Source organism: Crassostrea angulata, chromosome 5, assembly GCF_025612915.1.
Source record: "Crassostrea angulata isolate pt1a10 chromosome 5, ASM2561291v2, whole genome shotgun sequence".
NCBI classification, from domain to species: domain Eukaryota; kingdom Metazoa; phylum Mollusca; class Bivalvia; order Ostreida; family Ostreidae; genus Magallana; species Magallana angulata.
This window is the reverse complement of record NC_069115.1, coordinates 14,396,268-14,420,032: the sequence shown is the minus strand read 5'-3', so window position 1 is coordinate 14,420,032 and position 23,765 is coordinate 14,396,268. Positions and strand designations below refer to the sequence as shown.

At 33.2% G+C, this 23,765-nt stretch overlaps 1 protein-coding gene across 7 annotated transcripts; it reads left to right on the top strand.

The window, feature by feature from the left end:
• The first annotated feature begins 9 nt into the window (after positions 1–9).
• On the top strand, positions 10–23,765 carry LOC128183842 (arrestin domain-containing protein 17-like). 7 transcript variants are annotated; one of them, XM_052853017.1, is made up of 8 exons: positions 10–246; positions 13,993–14,124; positions 15,516–15,626; positions 16,181–16,407; positions 16,827–17,009; positions 18,552–18,734; positions 20,213–20,471; positions 20,762–23,765. In XM_052853017.1, the coding sequence occupies exons 2-7, from the start codon at positions 14,007–14,009 to the stop codon at positions 20,453–20,455; spliced, it is 1,065 nt and encodes a 354-aa protein (XP_052708977.1). In that variant the 5' UTR covers positions 10–246; positions 13,993–14,006; the 3' UTR covers positions 20,456–20,471; positions 20,762–23,765. The 7 variants fall into 7 exon arrangements, with proteins under 7 accessions (XP_052708977.1, XP_052708979.1, XP_052708976.1 ...); XM_052853019.1 differs by lacking the exon at positions 10–246 and adding an exon at positions 3,144–3,368; XM_052853016.1 differs by lacking the exon at positions 10–246 and adding an exon at positions 9,782–10,193 and having other exon boundaries at positions 20,213–20,460.

The following is a 23,765-nucleotide window of genomic DNA, read 5'->3' as shown; positions in this document are numbered from 1 at the left end:
CAGTGACACCCGAATAGCACTCGAAAACTCCACCTGTCGACAGTTTGAGATAAAAAAGAAAATATTAAAATTATCTGCGCTGTGTTATCAAATCAGGAAAGAGTAAACAAAGAATGGAGCAATCACGAACTTTGGCGCAAACTTCGAGAATTCCGAGATAAAAGGGAAAGAAGCGGTGAAATATTTGAGATGAATTGTGTGACTTCTGCGAACTGAGGAACTACCCGTTCATTGTTCATACATGAGGTATGTACCAGTGCAGTGTCTGTTGTCTGATTAACATGAATAATCTTATGATTTTATTTTTCTACACAAGCCCCTGAGTTGGGAAATGAGAAAATACAAAAGCGCGTGTGATTTTTGAAGCACATAATATGTGTGTGTAATATAGTGTCACTGTTGAAACTGGCATATTTATTTAGAATATAACAGTGTATAATGATAAATCATATATGTACATGTTAACACTTTTGTTTGTTACAGACATACATGTATATTCTGTTTAACATTAATGTCTTGAATTGACATTGACATTCACACATTGACTGCATGAGGACTATAGAGTAATTGAAATTATGTGTTCCCCGGTGCACTTCACTTGCATCATGTGCATGTCACCAGGACTAACACATGATACATGTAAATTGTTGGTCCTTGCAGTATGTTAATTTATGGTTTATTATTCTTTGATGCATATATATGTTCTTTGGTGCATGTTAGGATGATCTCTCTTTGGAGAACTAAAAGGGAAAAACCGATCTAGTAATATCATCATGATTGTAATCATGTGTTCTTCGTTGAGAGGTTGCAGGGTGGAAAAAGCAAATCAGCTCAGACGCTTCTTAATTTCAAAATTTAGTTGTTGTCAGACCTAAGGATGCATTTTATATTAACCACTGGTTGGACTCAGGGGCATGTATACATCCCTGGAGGACAGAATGGATTGATTTTCACACAGAAAACAGCTGAAAACAGTTGATGAATTTAAGCTGTATAAAAGTAAACTCTCTCATAGTTTCTACATGCATATGCATGTTCATGTATCCTTTGATGTCAATTTTTATTCATTGATGGTACTAATCTTAGAATAATTATGATCTTCTTAATAAGTGGCATCACTAAAGGACACCTCCATACTGTGACATACTTCCTATTGAAATAATAAGATCACGTATGATTATATAAATGTTTCTTTCCAAAAATTGTTATTAACACTGTGTAGTGCAATGGGTTAGAGCGTTTACGAAGAATCTGTAAGTCATGAGTTCGAGTCCCGCTGGGGCTCATTTGTTATTTTTACCTTTCCAAAAAATTTTAAAACATTTTTTGGTCAAATATTGCAAAATTTTAAAATTCTAAACCAGTGAAAGTATTTTGATTATAATGTACTTTTATCAATCTTAATATCAACAGGTGTCCCATACCAACTAAATACTTGAATAGTAATACCACTTGTCTTTAAACTTACTCTAGGCTAGTTGTCTTTTAGAATATACAGAAACGATCAGACCCAACCTACATGTACATGTAACAGAAAGTAAACCCCAACTAAACCCTTGGTGTCCAAGTAGCGTAGTGGACAATGCACTCGCTTTCACCACTGCGATCCGAGTTCAATCCCCGTGATCATGGGGATCGACAGTGGTTGTATGTGATAGGGTATGGCGGTCGCCCGCTTGGACACATGGATTCTCTCCGGGTACTCCGGCTTCTTCCCACACCAATGACCCCCTCGCGCTAACATCCATGCCAACGAGAGATATTAATATAAGTTGTAGAACTTGCTTATCAATTGTTGTAAAATAAAGTTCAGGTTCAAACCCTGGGTTTACTGGAGCCGACCCAGAGTAAACCCAAAGTAAACCCAGAGTGGACACAGAGAGTAAACCCCAATCCAAAGTAGACCCCTGAAAGCAGATGCTACAAGTGTATTTGGAATATACAAGGGGTGGGAATTACAGGCAGTAAGAGAAAAGAGTAGAAAGAGTAAGAGAAAAGAAATGTCTGCTTCACACTTCATTGCATTAAGTGGACCCCAAATTCAAACCCAGAGTAAACCCAAAGTAAAACCCGAGTGGACCCAATGTAAATCCTGGATAGACACAAATTTTCAAATAGCGGACCTAGAGTAAACCCTGAGGAAACTCCAAAATGTAAACCTGGGGTTTAGTGTGTGTCTGCTCTGGTGTTAGGTTGGGTCTGGTCGGTACTGTATATACTGAACAAAATAATGCAAGTCTCAAAAGTTGAAATTCAGATAATGATGGTCTCGATATAAGACAAGGTTGAAAATCATATAATGAAACATTTGTGATTATTATACTTTCATGTTAAATACTGAAATCTGATTGGTTTAGACGCAGTTGATAATCCGTCCTATTACTCTCAGCGTTAGCAATGCACTTAGCAACGGGTTACATAACGAATTGTTACATGCGCGTAAATTATGCGCGTACGGTTCGCCTTAGAATTCATGTCATTTCTATATAAAAGCAATATAAAAATTCTCTAAAATTAAGACATTCAGTATAATAAAATAAATAGTGCCTGTTTGGGAGGATAACAGTTGAAATTGAAACCCCTCGAAAACCAATGTCAACCTCCGCTTCGCGTCGGTTGACAATGGTTTCCACGGGGTGTCAATTTCAACTGTTACCCTCCCAAACAGGCACTATTTATATAATAACAAATCATTTTCATCTGAGGTCACAACTACATAATTAGGTATAATTTGGTAGATGTGCTCTGAAGAGTTTTGACATTAGTTTCTTATAATAAGATTAGAATCTTGTATGAATTGTGACAACATACTTACATGTAATAAAAAACTTTATTGTGAACATTGAAAGATATTTCATATCAGAACTACGTAGACATATAAGTATTCAATCTTCGTCTGAATAGACCATCACAATTACAATGGATCTTTTTATTCTCTTAAAACATAAGTCCTGATAAGAATCTAGCCTGGAGATGTGGTAAAAATAACTTTAATACCCCTAAAACAAAGGACCAGATGTATTAGATGATATTTATGTAATTCCTAATAGAATATTCTCTCAGTTTTAACACAAAAAGGAGACCTGTGATGAAATAAAGGGGTATTTTTGGCCACAGTTTCTACGTCAGCATTGCAATATATGTGCATGTACCGATATCTACCGTCCATAAATAACAAAGCAAATGAAGGATGATTAGCTCGTAAAAGGATTATCTATAATTAATTGCGGTCTTCCAACACCATTGCTGTTGCATGCAGTTTCTTGGGCCTTGGTATTACTTCAATGTTGGTTCACTATTGATCCTACAAGAGAACGCTTCGTCTCCTAACTTCTAGGAATACCTTCTGACTATGTCCAGTGTAAACTGTAAGTAGAAAAGAGGCATTGTACTGTGTAACAGTATTTAGTATACTGAGTTAAGTACATGGTCATTTAATTAGAGATTATCTTTGACTAGGAACCAATTTGTACTTAACACAGTCTATAGAGCACCTGTTTGAGTGCAGGGTCGTTTATTTGAGGGATCAATTTTTAGACCAACCAATTTGTACAACTGATAAATACATGTATACAGTTAGTATATCAACATGGAAACTGCTCGTGGTGGTAACAGTAAAAAAAGTCTATAAAATATGGAAAGAAAATAAAGTTGTTGCCCTTAGAGTAAGATTAATACCACAATGTATGTTAAATGAGTTTATATATATAATGTGTGTTTGCTGTTGTTACAAATAGAGGGCTATATAGGATCAGGAATAATTTGTGGCCCCGCTCAACGTGTTAGATTACTAATGTGTATTGAGTGAGGAAGGTACACATTAATAGGAGAGCAGGTCCCTGTATACAGCAGCAGGTGACTGTTTACATTCATTCTGAGCTACATATAGTACTATAAGGTAGATTGATACATGGGGCAGTCCCTCGGTGGCTGACCAGCAGATAAATGGTCCATCTGTCAACTACTGTCTAATGTAAGTACTTAAAGCTACTGAACAAAGAAGTCTTCTTCCTGTGTTTTGAAGGCCTTTACCAACAGCTGGTAATTATTGTTTACCTTTGATTTATCATCTCAAAAGAAATCTTATCTCACTTTAACCTATTTATATTTTTAATATTTTTTTTTCAAATCAATTTATTGTTTATTCATACCTGTTTTATATCTATATATAAATATTTATTGTTTGATCGTTATTTTAGTTTTTATTTAATTTGATAACATGTAAAAGAATGATTTTCATAGTTTAATTTAGTTATGATATAATATTTTTTCATTTTTAAATTATTAATTTTTTTTTTATTTTATTTTAAATGATAAAGTAACTTTTGATTTATCATGTGAAAAAAAATAATTTCTCACTTTAACATATTTTTATCCAGTTCTGATTAGAATTGTTGGCAGAGTGTATTAAAAAAAAAAAGAGGTAAAGTTTAATTTTTATCTTACAACACAAACTTTTATATACTTTGATTTATACTTTAATTTAAAGCTTCATTTTTCATGCACAGTTGAATATTTTTTTTTACTGAAATGTTCTTTTCTACTAAAATAACAAAAATATCATGGTTTTTCAATTTCTGTTAGCCATATTCTTGTGGAAAAGGCCGTTAAGAAGCTTTTTTTGGAGCCCAATTGAATTATTGTCATCCTGTACAAAAATTGATTTGCTATATTCCTTAGAAGAGAAATATTTCCTTTGACAAAAATCAATGTTTTTTTCAAATATTATTTATCATAAAAGTTTAAGTTTTGTGCAGACTTATCATACTAGCAGGTTTTTGCAGCAAAATAAAATTCTAAAAAATACAGCTCATATTGCTTTAAGTGAAGAGAGATTAACAGGCAGTCAACATTTTATGCACTTCTGTGTTAGGTCATTGATCTTGTATTTAAGGTTTTATTTGTTTACTGGCTCTAGTCAGATCCGAATTGAAAAGTGACCTAATATTTGAGAAGTTTTAAGAAATTTAAGAATGAGTAAAGAGAGGTCACTCTGAGGTGTAGAAGTTTCTATTTATCAAGTAAATGTAATTTCACTTGTTTCATGTCACATGTAATTCAAAAATGCCTTGATTTTACATTACTTTATGTACATTGTAAAACATTGCTAGTAATCCTGAGTTGTGCTTAGCAGGTCTGAAACTGCATAGAGATTGAGATTTAATTTTTTTTTTTAAATGATAGAAATGTTTAGAATGATCGAGTAGCAGTTGTGTAAAGGGGAAACTCCATTCTATATTTGACCTCAAAGTTGCGCTATTAATTTTTAAAGTTGCAGAGATATCATTAAATTTTGTTAAAGTGTACAAAAACATAATTATGAATCTGTATTTAATGTATTGTCAGATATATCAATTTCAACATTTTACTCTCAAAATGAGTAGAACTAACAAAAAAGATAGCAACTATCCCCCCCCCCCCCCCAACACATGCACACCTCCTATTCAATCTCTATCTTGCTGTTATCTCCTAACCTACTCTAGGGAGGATGAGGAAATTAAACCAGCCGATTCCTGGGGACAGTAATTAGAATGGTCAGTGGCTCAGAAAGAAGAAGAAGCTAGGGCTCATCACTCTAGAGGAGGTTGACTCTGTGTGTATCTAGGGATGTTAACCCCAGGCAACAGCTGCTGAAAATGACAATGTGGGGAGGGATGTTGGGGGGGGGGGCTAGATAAATATAAAAAGATTGCACAGACAGCTGTTGGTGACAGTTCCTTTGTTGTGGTAACAGTTGGAGGCTTCAGATATGTTGAATCCCTGAGGTAGAGGCAACTGAACTGATTAAAAGTAATTTTCTCTGGAGTTTTTAAGGGTTTCAATTATTGAATAAAAATGTATGGTGAAACTAGAACTGGGTGTGGAACATTCAGAGTGTTACATACAGAATATCTTGATCGGCCAAAATAATCATTACTGTTTGTTTTTTAATTGCTTCCCACCTCATTGAAATGTACCCTTGCTGATCAAGTTTTATTAGCAAAAAAAAAAAAAAAAAAAATTATTTATTTTTTTAATATGGAGATTTTTATTTTTTACCAGGTTTTAATTAGTTAACTTCAACTTTCAATTGAAAAATAAAATTCATCCCTCCCTCCTTGGTCTAGAAACCAGCAGGCAGCAATTCCAAACAAACATTTTTTTTTTAAAAAAGATATGGCCTTCTCCTGATAACCTAAGTCAATATATCACATGTAGATGCACATGTATTGATGCAGTCTATACATTTTCAATTGCAATAATCATGGTTTTCTCTTATTTGTCTTAAATTTTAAATCTTCAATTTTATGTATTTAGCAAATTTGCAACTAAATTTTTCAACACTCTAACTTTTTTAAACATATTAATATGCCATGATGAATTTTTAATTTTCTCAATCTCTGACTGATTCAGAAATAGATTCTAGTTCGGTATATATGGTGAAATCTACAGGCATATATGTATAATTGATGGGAACTCTGTGTCCTCAGAATGTCATGTACATAATCCTATTATTTCGGGCTGGCCTTTGCATGGGAAAAAACGATCAGCTTAATACATCAGATTTATGTTGATGTAATTGTATTATACTGTATGCTGAACTATGGCTTTTAAAATTAGGCCATGTTTTGTCACAGATCTTTCAGCAGGATACAGTTATAATTGGACCATTGTCTAAAATCAGAAATGTTTTTACAACTAATTACCCAAAACAGTAAAATGGAGGTTCTGAATTACATTTTGAAATGCAGACAATTTGTCTCCATTTAGAGCAAGTCTACCATTTCGATGTATAACTATTCTAAGTGCACCTCTTCGTCCTAGCCAATTAAATACACGAAAGTCTGAATATTGACCACTAAAACTGGGGAGGGGGTAGGGACTTTATAAAAATCCTCTAAAATTACATGATCACCCTATGCAGATTTCTGATGACTTTGCAAATTCATTGTGTAAATTATAAATGTAAAAGGACTACAACTATACATGCTATAAAGCTTTTTCATCTTCTGATGTAATTGATATTTGCAAAGATAAATTTTTAAAACTGTCAATAAAGCATGTTAAAAGAAAAAAAAAATGAGAATTACAATGTAAACCGATAATTCTCCCCCCAAATTACAGATCCGAGGCAAACATTTATAACCCAGTCCACATTTTAAGAGATGCATCGTAAGTATTGTGTCTGCAACAGATAGCAGCATTGATTGGAGGAATCCAGGGATTTATTTGTACAGGGTAAATGAATTTTGTATGCCGATTTGTTTTAAAGCCTGAAAGGCGACACATTTACCACTAAGGTCAATTTTTTTTTCTTCAAACGGAAAATTGATTTTTTTGGTGTGTTCTGTATTCTGTCTGCAACAAATGTTGTGTATTGCAAATTGACGGTAATAATTCTTATCGGGTATATTGAATTATATTTCAAAGGGGAAAAATTGATAATGTTTTTATCAGTTTTATGCTACAATTGGACAGATGATAAAGTTGGCAGTGGAATAAGTATTGTATATATTATTTTAGAGAAAGGACTTCCGATCACGTCTACGTAATTCACAGTCTCCACCAATTTTGAGGATTGCAGTTAATGATATTCTATTGTGTTCAAAGGCCAACGTTTTACTGTTAGATAAATAGTCACCTGGGGTTACCACCAGATCATATAGGGCCTTTTATAATATACCACTGGAAATCTGTGAATCTGTAATAAAAATATTAAGTCAAGTGTGTACTGTGTATAGCGGCAGTTGTTTGGACTAGAACCATTGTGGTGTTTATCATTCAATATTGTTCCGCTGAAGGATAAATGTACTTGAATATAAGGTGGGTTGAAACTGCATGGCCATGTTTCTGATGTGGATGTTTTTCACTAGGTGGTATAGGACAACTCAATAGTGTGTCGTATTATTCATCAAAATAAACATTGAAATCAAGTATAATTTTAAAAATAGTTTAATAGTTTCTTAATTTCCAAATATTAATATTTCTTACCTAACGGCATTATAGCGCCTGACCAGTGGGTTAGAGCATTCACTACGAATCTGTAAGAAATGAGTTTGAATCATGCTTGTAAATATAGATTTTTTACCTTTCAAACAAAATTTTAGAACATATTTTTTGGTCAAATATTGTCAAAATTTAAAAAATCCTTAAAGTAGTCCGAGTATCGCACTACGTCATAATACGGATTTTACAATATTGGTTCGACTTTTACAAAGCGTTTTTGATACCCGGTATTGATTTTGCTCTACATAGCTGTTGTAAACAATGGCAATAATAAGCAATTAGAACGGTAATATATGTATTCTATGAGAGATAGAAATGATTAATGTTGAGAAACTCAATTCTGTTAAAGTAAAATGAAAAACGAAGTTTCTGATTAACCAGGATCTCAGGTATGCTTATATCTTCTTTGTTTTGACCCCCCCCCCCCCCTACTGAATTTTTCTTTTTCTTTTACATAAAACCAGTTTAAATTTAGAGACAGAAGCTATTTCGAATTTAATCAATCGTCAATTGATTAATGTTTAAATGATATCTAACATTGTTGACAGATCTAGGCAGAAAACTGTAGCAAAATGTGATTTTTACGGATTTTTTCGTCAGGGTCTACTTGGTTTAGAGCTTATAGCGTGTAAAGTAATCCGTCAACATATAATTTATTTTACCAAATCTTTTTCCTAAGATGTCAATCTATAGAATAAACACCATGAATTTAAGTTTGAGTCCATAAAATAGTAAAAAAAATTACCAAACGCGATACTAGCATTGCATTTTTTGTATTCTATTTTGATACATCAGGTCCATAAAGCGTACTTACTTACAAAAATTTGCGCAAAATTATTGATGAGATATGGCTTAAATAAATATTTATACTCTATTTTGTATGTTCAGTTCTAATTTTCCCAAAATTGGTAATTTTTTTAGGAAAAACGGACGTCTGGCAAATTTCATAATTGTCAATAAATTTCGCAAGGGGGTACACCCGTCTGAGAGGTGATAACAAACAAACTAGCATGTAAACATACATATTTTCTTTTGTATATGTTTTGCTAGAATGTATATTTATCATTTAAAGCTAAGCTTATAATGATTGAGCCCATTTAGTGCCGAGTATAGGACTACCTTAAGTGGCGAAAAGATTTTAATTACAATTTACATGTACCTTAATACACGTTAATATCGACAAATGTTCCAATATATACCACCTTTGTAGAAGTGGACAGGAAAAGCCTTCATTAGAAATATCCAAGATATTTTGAGGATGTTAACTAAACTGCCTCTCCACTTCTCTAAAGAGAGTTATATATTTTCATGTGTTTTTTTTTTCTTTTCAATATTCTATTGGACTTAAAAATCTTAACATTCTTGAAATTTTTTTCGTTCTATACTTATTTTTAAGTGCCTTGAACTTTTTGACATATTGTTCAGAAATTACTTGATTTGAGATAATCAGATTAGCCAGTCAGAACTAAACACCTGCAATATGTATTTATTAGCCAAGAATTGCTGCTAATTATCACTGTTAATGAAGACGAATGGATTCCCAGCTTGCTTTGTTCCCCAGAGTTGAAAGATGCTGAACAAACACTGGGTAATGAAATGCCTTCTGGGGATGTTGATTTGTGTATTGGGCAATAATTAACAGAGAGAGAAAGAGCGTTGTTGATTTGTGTATTGACATGTGTATTGAGGAAAAGAGAGCACTAGGCATTATTGAGAATTATGTTATGAATGAATTATCTCCTCGGCTTTACCCCATTGTTACTGGAGGATTTAAAATCATTTAGTGACGGCATGGTTTAAATGCGTCTAACGGTAGAATTTTCACCCTTCATTGAGTCCCTTCTGTTTAGAGAACCCTTGTGTTATTTTCGCCTTGCCAATACACAAATTTTTTTTTATATTTTTTTTTTGTTCCCATTTGGTGAAGGGCTTTTATTCCTGCACTCTGTCTCTCGATCTCTACTATAGCGGTCTCTTTTTGTTGTTTAACGAACAAATTGAGCTTGAAATTGTCTGTTTGATTTTACCCATTGTGAATGACTTCTGAGCCAACTATTTTCGAACTGGGGGCAAGAATTGTGTCAATGAAAGGTATTTTTTTTCCTTCTGGAAACTGTGTCGAAGAGAAATTTTATTCCCGTGGAAGAAAAATATTTATAGAGGAGACATAATTGGAGTTGATCAGCATAAATTTCATGATAATTAAGGTAACTTTTGAATTAACATGTTCATTTTTTACATAATGACCATTTAATTAAATGAATAAGGGTTTGAAAATTTGAAATATCATGATTTTACAAGTGCATGGTTTTGAATGTTGAATCAACAGAGTATAATAATTGATTTATTTGTTTAAGTTATTAATGCAGTTAATAGAAATGGTAACAATCGTTGTAACCATGAAGGACCCAGTGTTTAGAGTGATGCTGCAAGCACTTTTCTTCTAGCTCAAAATATTTTCATTGATTAATTTAAAAGTACTATTCATATTTTACAATACTTATTGAATATAATGATCTGATAAATTATTCTTTTGAAAATAATGATAAAAGTGCATGAAGGGGTAGTTTTGAGAACATTTTGATATAAAATGTATATAAATGGGTCATTTTCAATGTTTTGATGATTGCTGGCCCCCACTTTCCCCCACCCCACTCGTACTCCCTAAAAAAAAGGAAGGGGGGGGGTGGGTAGTCAGTAAATCATGCTATTATGTATACATGTATAATAATTGTTTTTTGTGAATCCACTTTACATTTAGTACATGCCAGTAACCGCATGAAGAAGATTATCTCTTTGTCTTTAATTAATCAATTCATTATAAAAAGGCCTCCTCAATATTATAAAGATGCTTAGATGCCTGTTAACTAACCCAGAAAGGTCCTGCTGAGAATTGGAAATTTATGTATTCTTGAGTTTCTCTAAAATTAGACCTCTTGTAATTTATTTGTGTTATCATTAAAACTCTGTCATGTTACAGTTCGCACTTAAAACCATCCAGTTGCTGAAGATCAGAAAAAGAAAAGAAGCTGATGTGTAAAATGAAATAATTAATAGGAACTATTAATTGCTTGTGCTTGGTTATTTTAAGACCTAATTTGTTATTTAAACAAAAAAAATTCCTGAAGCGTTTTATATTTACAACAAAGAATAAACTTCACAAGCCTGCATGCAAAACAAGTAGAAAAAACCCATACCCTCAATATTGTCTTATTACCAGCACTTGCCCCCCCCCCCCCCCCAAAAAAAAAAAAAAAAAAAAAAACTTTAATGGTAAAATTTGAAGAAAAAAAAAAAATTGACAGAAATTAATCACTTTAGCAACTACATGTAGATTGTGTAGACACCTGAATTGGCTAACTTCCTCTCATTAAGTAAATACATGAGAATGAGAAAATTAACAGTAAATTAATTAGTGTTTAAAGTACAGTCATGAAGTGCTGAGGGTTTGTGCCATGCATTCGCATGCCCAAAATCGTTTAACAGAGTAAATCAGATGTGAAGCTCCTGAATGAACGCTTTACATGTCAGTTTGACAGTTGTCAAAATAAAACTCAACTCGTAAAAAAGAAAACATTTGATAGAACATGACCAGATCAGATTAAGGGAGATATTTTTTGTCTTTTCAAGTATATCAGGTATCGCATCTCTCTGCCAATCTCTGTTAGCCCATTGTGCGCAAATATGTAGCCCAAATTTCGAGGTGTCGCAATTAATATGGAATACCTATGTCCCTGTGACGTCAGCCAAGATAGCACGCAATTCGTTGGTTTTTTAAAACCCTTTTGGGTCAATAAGGCCAAATTCTGATCCAAATATAATTCCATTCAGTCTATTTAAATGCAGTCGCTGTGCAGGATTAAGTTTTACTTAAGGTTATATAATAGCCTTTCAAGTATTGTTTTAATATTTAAAACACGCAATTTTAATTGCCCACATACAGTGGCGTTCAATAGAGACATATCAATCAAGTGTTTATATTGCTGTGTATTAATAAGGATGAGCCTCGACTGATAACAAAGATCTAGTTCTTTTAAACGTTTTGTATTGGAAGCCGGGCTGACTTGTATAGATCTGCATGGGTCAGATGTTTCTGATCTTTCCGGGCGTTTTACAGATTTATCTAATGACTGCCTTTGTACAAGGAAATTGACAGTCTGCCAGAGTATAAGTCAATGATTTCATTTAATAGAGAACACCAAGGGTTGGTTTTTTTTTTCTTTTTCTTTCTTTCTTGCCCTCTTGGGGGGATTGTGAAGCCATCATTGTAATCGACGGAAAACTGAAACCTAGGAGGCCTTGTTAAGGCGAATTAAGTTTCCAAAAACGGAATCTGGAAGTTTCGGGAAAAAAACAGTTAGGCCGCTATTGATTGTATTAATATCGGATTCTTTGTCTCTCTTGTCAATACAAAGCATGCAATATCCCTGGACCTGATAGAATCTATGTTCATCATTATATTGTCTGGGCGAGACAGCAATCATATTCAGGAAATGTATCTGGAAATTGTCAGTTTATCTCGCACATAACGCCAGTCAGTTATGTATTTTTGACCCAACTTCAAGCATTTCATAACGGACCCCACAGGGTAGCATTGTTGAAGTAACTGTAACTGATGCATTTCTCAGGTAAGCTAGATGTAGAAACTAAAAAAGCTCAGATAATGAGAATGGAAATTAAGTCCTGGGTCAGACAGTATAATTTGGTTAACTGAGAATTTCAGTTCTTGCATTAAATTTTTGAAATCTTCAAGAATTGAAGGAGACTGGCTTGAAATATTTGATGGAGGTTTGTTTGCCTAATTGGTCTTCACCTGGTTTTTTTCTACTGTGTTAGAAGCATGGCCTCTAACTGTCAAACTAGATTCTTTTTAATGAACATTTGCAAATTGTAACACAATGAAAATGTGTTAGAATTGTGTGAATGCCAGATCTCTCTCTCTCTCTCTCTCTCTCTCTCTCTCTCTCTCTCTCTCTCTCTATTAAATATACTTCGAGATGAAAGTAAATTGTGTATAAGAATGTAAATTTCTCCTGATGATAAAATTTATGAATGAATATCCATTCCTTTCAGCATTTCTGTAAGCTACTATCTGCTTGTAACAAATTAAATTTCAGAGTTCACACTTAGTGTCCTCTTTATCATCATGCAGGCACCTAAAAACCCCTCTGAACTCTGAAAAAAAATAATTATGATTTATAACCACCAGACCCCCCCCCCAAATTTTTGAGGTTTAAAAGATTGATTACATCAGCTTATGTCTAACCGTGAGGTGCTGATACGTATTTATTAGGCTAACCATTTTTATTTGAACTTCGTAAAGAACTGGGATGAAAAGCTTTCTGCAAACAGGAAGTCGCTATTAACGTTTTAACACAGGAACAAGAAAGAAGATCATCACTCGCTGATATCTGTGTAATTCGGCTGATAGCAGGAATTGTTTGACTATAAGTCTTGTTCGTTTACACAAATTACCAGCAACTGTAGCTTGTTATGCTCAGGGAAGTTTACATTGTGTTGACAATGAAATGATGCAGGCTGCTTTCTTAATCTCTGGCTGTACAGATAACAGGTTATTATTATACGCAGGTACTTGCAAACTGAGAATTGTGAAATCCTTGTATTATATCAATCTCTCTGTTATTCTTTAATTTCATTTAAAGAATTTTTTATGGAATGAATAGAAAATTTGAAAATATTTGGATTTGTTCTTATATATCTGTTTAAAGGTGTTAAATGTTTTTGTTGTGTAATGGTGGTATGAGGAGAGCTGTTCTCGTATTAACTCAGTGATTTGAATGAAGATTATGTTTATTGGAAAAAAAGATTTTGTTGAATATGCTGCTGAATTTATTTTGGACTGTCTATTTGATGTTATAGTTAATGCACAAGTTGGTGGAAAGAGAAAGGGGAGGGGGGTGCATGGCTGGTGTTATTAAAAATGAATTAGGGAGATGATACTAGCTAGGAAAGCAAAATTAATATATTTGTTCATTTTTTTTTCAGTGTGAACTGTAGCCATGGAGCAACTGGAGAAGTTTCAGATCATCTTCAACAATCCGTCTGCCATCTACAATGCCGGTGACACAGTGTATGGGTATGGCTGGGCAGTGTTCAAGGAACCTCTACACGTACAGAGTAAGTACATGTGTACAGAGTAAGTACATGTGTACTAAGGTCGGGGAAATACAGTTTATGTACAGAGTAAGTACCGGTACATGTGTACTAAGGTCACGGGGAAATACAGTTTATGTACAGAGTAAGTACATGTGTACTAAGGTCACGGGGAAATACAGTTTATGTACAATGTGATTGTGGTGATCCAAAGTAAATTAGTACAATTTTTTAAGTGGATCGAGTGTCAAGATCAGTTTTTTCTGTGCATTATGGATGTAATTAATTCAGTGAACTGTACTAAGAGAGGGGAACATTTCATCAAAAGTCATTCATTCAGCTGTTTTCAATGTAAAGAGTCAAGGTCACAAAAAATCTTTGAATTAAGGAAGGTAAAAAAATCAATTCTATCATTTTCAGATGTCTCATTACAAAGAGTTTATATGCTAGGGTGATTGACCTAAAACATATGTATAAATGGAGGGGAAGGAATCAATTATGTCTGGTTCAGCTGTTTTGGGTTATCAAGGTCAAGGTCATTCAAACTTCTTTTATAATGGAGGTGTGATTAAGTTGTCTCAACTGTCAAGTTAATTCAAACAGAATTCTGACAATCAGACATCAACAAAATGTGCACTCTTAATGTAAATGAAGGGGAAGAAGTGAGGAGGGGAGGGGGATTATATTATAATTATGTTGTTGTTTTTCAAGTTTGACAAAGAGTTTGCCAAGGTCATTACTTTGTTTAAGAAGTAAAAGTAATGAATACCTGATATTTCTGTGTTTCCCTGTCATAACAACTAAGTGATGATTATCAGCTTTCTTTGATCCTAAGGAGAAATCTGATTGGGCCGTAAGCACCAAATTCTTAAACTCAAGGTCATTTTTCCTCTGCTTTGAATGCAAATTCATTTTTGTGGAAAAAGAACATAAGTACTTTGAATTGTGAAAAGAAAAAAATTGCTTGCCCCTGAAGCATCTGTTTATTGACATTGTTAGCAGAGATTTCTTTTTAGAAAATAATTTGCAGCTGCATTGTCCGTTCATTTAATTTAAAAAAAACATTTCAGATCTATGCAATAATGGACAAAGTGTACATACATGTGATTATATCTAACCAATAACTTTCAAAAGGAAAAGTAGTGGCAGTTCCTTTAGTACTTTTTGACCAGACGGTGTGTCATGGCCTTCACCCAAATCTTTAAACAAGCTCAAGGTCACAGAGAAAATCTCCTGTTATTGAAAATAAAATATGAGATAAAGATTGCCCTAATGACCCAAACAGTTATTTATTGGACTTTGTTGACTCATATTGTATGTATTGTATGTATATTAATAATCCACTATTGGATTGGCTTTTGGTGACAGCTGTGTGTGTTGAAGTTATCCACTATAGCATTGACTTTTGTTGACAGCTGTATGTATGGAGGCCATTGGTGAGGCGCGCGTGGAGTGGATGAGTTCCAGTGACATCCAGGCATCGGATGAAGAAGTGTTCAACTACACAACAGTCCTTCCCATCAAAGGTAAGGTAAACCCCCTGAACCCCTGCAAACTCCAACTCCCACCCCTCCGCCCCAACTCCTTCATTTTAATGCTCCCTCAACGCCCCAATCTTCAGCCCTGCCTCCTCAACCCCAGCCTCTCAATCCCAACCATCAGCTGCATTATTGTGTCGTTGTTAAGTTTGCCACCATACATTCATTCACTAATGAGCAAGATTAAAGAGCCATTTTCCTGTATGGCCCCACTATATTTATAAGCTCTAATAATGTGACCCCAAATCTACTGTGGAATCGTTTTTATTTGTTAGGGTCAATGTTTGTGAGTAGCTAACATTTTCCTGGTTCATCTGGGGCATAATTTTCATTGGTAGTGTAATCAGGACAATTTTGATAAATATTAAAACAAATGATTGTGTATAGCTTCAAAGGAATGTAAATTCGTGGGCAAGGGTTACCCATGAAAACCACGGACATTGGTCCCCCACAAACAATGATAATTCCACAGTAATCGAACACACTTCATTTAACCAGTCTGCACATATACAGGGGTAATTACAATTTTGTTATTTTTTCAGGTGAGGACAAGAACAGTCAGGGTGCTATGTTACATGAGGGTTCTCACTACTTCCCGTTCGAGTTCACGCTACCGTCTCATCTTCCATCGTCTTTCAAGGGTAAACACGGTCGTCTGCGATACTTTGTCCGGATGACGATCTGTACGTCGGGTGGCCCACATCCGACACGCACCAGTAAATTCGGAGTTCAGGGGTCACTTGATCTGAATGGGGAACCTAATGCCGCTGTAAGTACCTATCAATAGGTGAAGGTATAAGAATATTAAGTACTGAAGTGCTGCATAAACTTACGTCTGATTTTCTATGATATTAAGTATCTAAGATAAGTTATTATTAACCTTGCGGCTTTAAAATGAATCCCACTTTTCATTGTCGCAGCATAAAATGTATTCCATGGCTTAAGTTCTGTCAACAGTCAGTGTTAATCAAAGAATAACCACTCTATTAAATGACATTGAACTACTTTATCTTAATCAAATTCAAGTTGTACGATTCTAGGCTTTTTCTTTCAATATGGTACGGACAGAAAAAAATGTGCTAAGCAATATTCTTTTCCGAGGTACCTGGTAATTATACAAACTTATGTTAAGGACTCTCTAAGATAGAGATTGTAATTATGAAACTTAATATATATTTATTTTTTCAGCTTTCGGTAGAGAATGACACATTTGAGCCCCTGGGGTCTTGGTGCTGTGTATCGGGGACGGTGACCGCCAAGCTTCGCTTGGAGAAGAAGGGCTACACAGTGAAGGAGTCAGTCCCCGTGTGTGCCGAAATCAAAAACCTCAGCAGTCGACGAATTAGCTCAACATCAGTCTCGTTGATACAGGTAATAAATATAGATTTTAATGATAATGTTCAATGTTAATCATGTTATTCAGTTATAGATTAAAGATCTTGGTATTTAGAATGAAAAAAAAAATAATTATTATGATTTTTTCTATCTTAATGTTGCAATGTTAGTCTAAATTGTTAATTGATACAGCAAGTGAATGTGAAATTGTAACGATATTTATGGTTAGCATTAAATTTAACACTGTAATTGGATTTGATGAGATTGCTTCCAAATAGCCTTAGCTATAGTAAAAAATTATTCATACATTGTGCGGATTTTTAGCTCTGATTATATTGTGCCTTAATTAAAATTCTTCTTATTAAAATAATTAGAAAATTCTCAAAGTTTTTGGCTTAGTTAGAGTTCAAGTGCTCCCTTAAAAAATATGAATGTTCACTCTAATAGTTTGATTGATTTAAAAAAGATTTAGATGTAACCATAATGTTGCCAAAAGTACACTGCTCTTATGTCTTCTTGTGATCAATCATTTCAAGATATGTGTTTTTAAATGTGTGTATTAAAGGGGCAATGCGAGTTGAATTCATAACAAAGAGACCCACTTGACTTGTTCAACTCTTAGATACCTATTTATTATGTAACAGTTCAGCTAGATTTTGGAAGTAAGACACATTGCGCAATTACCAGTACAGGGGGCTAGCACAATGGAGTTTTTATGTAGAATTTATGTTTTATGTTGATGGCATTGTTCTAGTTCTGAAAGAGGTTGTTGACTTTTTAATGTTATAGAACCATTTGGCACTGCCATGATAATGAAAGGAAAAGAGGGTTTGTTTTATAAATAGTCTGATCATTAACCAAGTTCTCCTTTGTGTTTCCTGAATGTTTATGTTGCAATAACTCTAAATTTTTATTGAAGGAAGAATTTGTTTCATACTAGCAGTTGAAAAGAACTCTTGAGTGCAGTTTTGAATGGTTAAAGGGAAGAAAATCCTTAAAGGAGAGTGATAAAAGAATTTTCTCAGAGGGTTTTCATACAAGTAGTTGAAATGAACCTTTGAGTGCAGTGTTCAATAGTTAAAGGGAAGGAAATTCTTAAACTAGTCTGATAAAAGAATTTTCTCAGAAGATGGTGCAAAAAAGTAACTTAATTGTTGGATTATTGTAGCTTGAGATGTTTAGTATTTCTTTCAGTCTGCTATTTCTCTAACAGGTCCCACTGCTCAAAGGGATTTTCTCTCATGAAAAGAACTCAACAACTTAATCTCCTAATTTGTTTCCAATATGCAATGCATTTGTTGCACTTCTGACGAAGCAGTTGATGTTGCATTCATTAGTTTTCTTTTCTTAACAATAGTTTGAACATGTTTTCAAGGAGGTTGAGACTTCTAATGTATTCTAGCTTGCAATAGGTCATTGATCAGTTAGTTTTGATCATAAAGAAAATTTGATATAGTTACTCATGTTACTGTACGTTGTATTTTATTTTGAATTTTTTTTTTCAATTCTGAAATATATAGAATTTTTTTTTTTTTAAGATTTTAAACTATAGTTTTAATTTTTTTTTGTCTTTTGTAGAATGTGACCTACTATTCATACCGAGGCCGATTTTCCGAAACAACCAAACTGGTGACCATTCATAAAGGTGGGGTGGGGCCGCGGGGGAAACAGACGTGGCAAAAAGAGCTCCTCAGTATCCCCACCACCCCACCCTCCCATCTCCACGGCTGTAAAATTATAGATATTCAATACTGTATAGAGGTACGTAAACAGGCTGTAAATCATAGATATACTTAAATGTATAGAGGTATGTTAACAGGCTGTAAAATCATAGATATACAATACTGAATAGAGGTATGTTAACAGGCTGTAAATCATGGATATACTTTGATGTATAGAGGTATGTTAACAGGCTGTAAAATCATAGATATACAATAATGTATAGAGGTACATAAACAGGCTGTAAATCATGGATATACTTTAATGTATAGAGGTATGTTAACAGGCTGTAAAATCATAGATATACAATACTGAATAGAGGTATGTTAACAGGCTGTAAATCATGGATATACATTACTGAATAGAGGTATGTTAACAGGCTGTAAATCATGGATATACTTTGATGTATAGAGGTGTGTTAACAGGCTGTAAAATCATAGATATACTATAATGTATAGAGGTACGTAAACATGCTGTAATATCATAGATATACAATAATGTATAGAGGTGTGTTAACAGGCTGTAAAATCATAGATATACTTTAATGTATAGAGGTATGTTAACAGGCTGTAAAATCATAGATATACTATAATGTATAGAGGTATGTTAACAGGCTGTAAAATCATAGATATACTTTAATGTATAGAGGTATGTTAACAGGCTGTAAATCAAAGATGATATACTTTAATGTATTGAGGTACATAAACAGGCTGTAAAATCATGTATATGAAATGTTGTGTAGTGCTTTGTGTATCATATGTACTGTGAAATCATTAAAATTCGTGGGGACCAATTTTCGTGGATTATTTAAATTTTACAGGTTCGTGGGGACGTAATTTCGTGTATTTTCTTATACATACAAAAGGACTATGACTTTATAGCCCTAATTTATTAATTTGTGGGGATGTTAATTCGTGGATAAGAGGTGGCCACGAATTCCACGAAAATTGAGCCACCACGAAATCTAATGATTCCACAGTAATGTCTTACATTCATGTAAATGACACTGTATAGATACACATGTATTACATGTAGTTGTGTAAAGGATGCTCGGTTATACTGTCATTGACTAAAGGGACACAACTCAATGATACTTTCATTACATGCATTACATTGCTGGACTTTTTACTCATCATCAAAAGAGGAATATACAGCTGATCTAATAATATATAGACTTTGCTTAGGGTTTAGGGAGACAACTCCCTGAAACTTTTAATAAAGCAACATTGCTGGCATTTTTACATATAAATTAAATGATAAATATACAGTTTTGATATATCATAAACTTAAGACATTAGGAAGGAGATTGACTCAAATTAAAAAAAAAAAATGTAATCCACTTAATTGCAAGAGTTTGTTTTCTTTTTGTATTGCAGTTAGCTATCAATAGAATACCCTCACTGGCATTTCTACATACAAATTAAATGATAAATATACAGATTTGATATTATATAGACGTTATTAAGGGGATTTACTTTAACTAAGAAATGTAATTGCATGAGTTCTTTTTATTGTTACAGTTGGCTATCAAGCCGTCAGGGTTTGGTAGGAAGGTCAAGATCCCGGTGGACATCACAATTGGCACGGTGCCAATCCAAGAGCCCCAGACCCAGAAGACGTCTTACCACCCCCTCCCGTCCATAGTCAAGGATGACGTAATCCCCTTCCCGTTCTTTGAGCTCGGGAGAAGTCCTAGTCAGTTAATAAGTCAGTACATGCTTCCGACGGCCCCTCCCTGGGAGGAGGATGACGATATCCCATGATTCCTGTAATTTCCTGGTATTTTCAAAGATCTTGATATTTATAGAAATAAGAAATAAAATTCTATAAACTCACACTGATGCTTAATCATAATGCATGTAAAAGGGTAAATTATATTAATATACAACTTTTTTATAAAAGATCTTGTTATTTATTTTAGTTTTTCAAATTAAATAAAAAGAAACATCTAAAAACTCATAGTGATGCTACATGGAGGTGATAATAGTGATCTAAAATATTTTTCTGTTCTGTTTTTATATAGTTTAAAAACCTAACATATAGTTCATGATTGAAATTGTATTTTGCAGATTAGAATTTTTTAATGCAGTGGCAAGACATCGATTATCCAAAGTAAGATCGTAACATCTGTATATCTATTGTGTTGCCTTGGAAACTTCAGGAGCTCTTAGAACTATCAGGGACCATGCAGTCATGATCAAATGCACAGTTATGTGATGCCATATTGAAAAACAGACAAATGGAAAGATGTCCATTTTTTTTTTTGATTACTTACTTAAAATGTTTAGAAACTCAAAGGAGCAGGCTGATACTTGGATCTGATAACCTTGACATATTCATTGTACAAGTTAATTTGTACATTTGGTTATGTTAGTTATGTTGATTTTTTATCAAAATCATCGTTGTTCAAAAACATTGTTTTTCACTCCAAAAAATGTACAGAATTAATGTGTGATGATGAGGAAGGTTTTATATCCCAAATACAAGTGCTAAGTCCATGCTATTTTTAGAATGATTATTATAGAATTATTTATTATGCTTGTACATGTATGTAAGATTATGCAACATTTGTTGATTTCAGCAAAATTTGGGTTTGTCAATGTAAAAAAACACAAAAGACTGATAAAACTTAGAGATGTAACAATCTGTTCCTTGCTCCGATAGGTTTTACATAACGTGTATTCCGGTATTTTGTAATGAGTACATGTTACATTGAGAAATTGATTGTTACGAGGGATTGTACATGTAGATAGACTTGGATAGGTGTGAGAGGCTTAATTAGTGTTAAAGTAACTTTAAAAAGTATTATATATACCATATGCAACTTTCACCAAATTGTTAGTAAAGGCTTTAATGATTTGTGCATTACTTGATCATTTCAACACATTATTTATATAAAACATAATACCATAGAAATGTGATTAAGAAAAGTAAACAAGAAACACGTGTTACACAGAAACTGTCTTTAAGATAACATTTTAGTTTATGTTGAACCATTTTGTTTTGTTTATTTTTTGCAAATACTTTTCACATTGTCAATGTATTTTATTAAGGTCACAAACTCACAACACAAAATATTCAAAAATTTTTATCAAGTGAAGTTTTTTTTAAATGCAGAAATGTTCCCTCATTGCTTTGTATCACATCTCGAAAGGCGACTTCATAATCTCAAATATTCTGAAAATGAGGAAGACATGATTTTTTGCGTGCAAAGATTGATTTATTTTTGTATTCCTGTGGTATATACTGAGTATACACAAGCTATCAATTCCCAGATTAAAGTGCTAAATGCATAGACTGTAGATTTTAGTATTTTATAATGGTTTTATATTTTATGTGGATTCTGTACTAGACTAGATCGATTTACAAACCATTCATGTGTTCACTGGGGAAAGAAGGTGAAATCTCAGAGCAAGAATTCTCAGTGCATCCCAAAATCAACATTTCATCAGCTGGTTCCTCTGATTTCATTTTAACACCCCCCCCCACCCCCCCTCCCCCAATTTTTGTTATAATCTTGAAATAATTTCCATAATGCAATTTTTACTTTTCATGTAATACCAAAGCAGATTTGTCATACAACTTCATATTGTTTTTCTCCATCCAATACATTTTATCAGAGCTAACCTGAAAAATTTACAACTTTTAAGCTCATTAATTTTGTTGTAGATTTTATTTGTGGTTAGTAATATAACATGAGATTTTGGGGTTTTTTCTTTACATATTGTTCAGTTTTTTAAAATCATCAAATCTTCATCACATAAAAACTTTTTATGTTTTGTTATTGTTCATAAAAAAACCCTGTTTTTATACTATTTTTTTTATACCAATTGTCAAAAACCCTGAATATTTTGGTTGTATTTTTCTCTCCATCTTTTATTATATACATCAGTCACCACCATTTTGATGAGTTGTTTTACACAGAATGCAGGGTATGTTACTTATAAACTGAAACTGTACAATCAGATATGATCACCCAATATGCAAAAAAAGTCATGTTTCTATGGAAACAGAATAGATGATACCACAGTATTATTTACAGTCTGATCAACAGAATTTGGGTTTACCCCAAAAATGCAATTTTGATTTTCCAAACAATGATATTGTTGGTCAAACAAGTGTCTACGGTGTACAAGGAATTAAGTGTAAAGTTGTGTTTTACATTTATTAATGGTGTATTGTGAAAAGATTTGCCATGCAAATGCTTTTTGAAATTAACCATTCACATGTTTTATTCCTGATTTTACAAATGCTGTGTAAAAGCTTTTTATGGCTTTGGAGATGCAATTATATACCGGTATAAAGGTGGGCTGAGTAAAGCAGTTTAATCCAATATTTTGTAAAATGTAAACTTGCTGTTAAAAAACAGATAGAGTAAATTTTTAATCAAGAAATAGTGTAAAGTGTAAATATTGAATGCAGAAACAGTGTAAAGTGTAAACTTGTTACAAACACTTAGTACCTGTTATGTAAACTATCATTTGTTTGGAAAGAAAAAAAAAAATCCTCCTCAGCAAGATTTTACACGTACCAAAATTTTAATGAATTTAGAAATGTGCGTTGAATTTGTAAAGTTACTCTAAAGTGTCACTAAAACCTTTCTTTAGATTAGAATTAGTGAAAATTGTTTTGCTGCACTATAAATGCATTGATCAATAGTATTTTTGTTCAATCCAAATCATATTCTTTTCATCAGAAATAATTCATGTGTATTTTATATATTTCCCTTTTTCTCTCTATTTTCTGCCTTTTACTTTTGCTATACACTGATATTCAGGGCTTATGTAAACTGTAAAACCTTTATATTAACAATTTTGTCATTTTTAAAATATGTTTACAAGTGCTCATTTTGTTATATTTTAATTTCTTTTTATTTTAGTTTGACAAATACATTGTACACACCGTTGATTCTGTTGTGATTTTGTTCATCTATTCAGTCCACTACATATGCTGGTACATGTATGTGTATGTTTTCTGTATGTTTGTTTGTTTGATTTTGTATCTGTGTACGATACAGTACATGTGTTGATGAAATAATTAACAATTAAAGATAAAAGAAAATGCAATGTCTTG

Coding starts and splice junctions, on each gene's coding strand:
- LOC128183842 (XM_052853017.1), top strand. CDS start 14,007: ATGGAGCAACTGGAGAAGTTTCAGATCATCTTCAACAATCCGTCTGCC. Junction 17,010..18,551: donor CATCAGTCTCGTTGATACAG/GTAATAAATATA, acceptor TGTCTTTTGTAG/AATGTGACCTACTATTCATA. Junction 18,735..20,212: donor ATATTCAATACTGTATAGAG/GTACGTAAACAG, acceptor TTATTGTTACAG/TTGGCTATCAAGCCGTCAGG.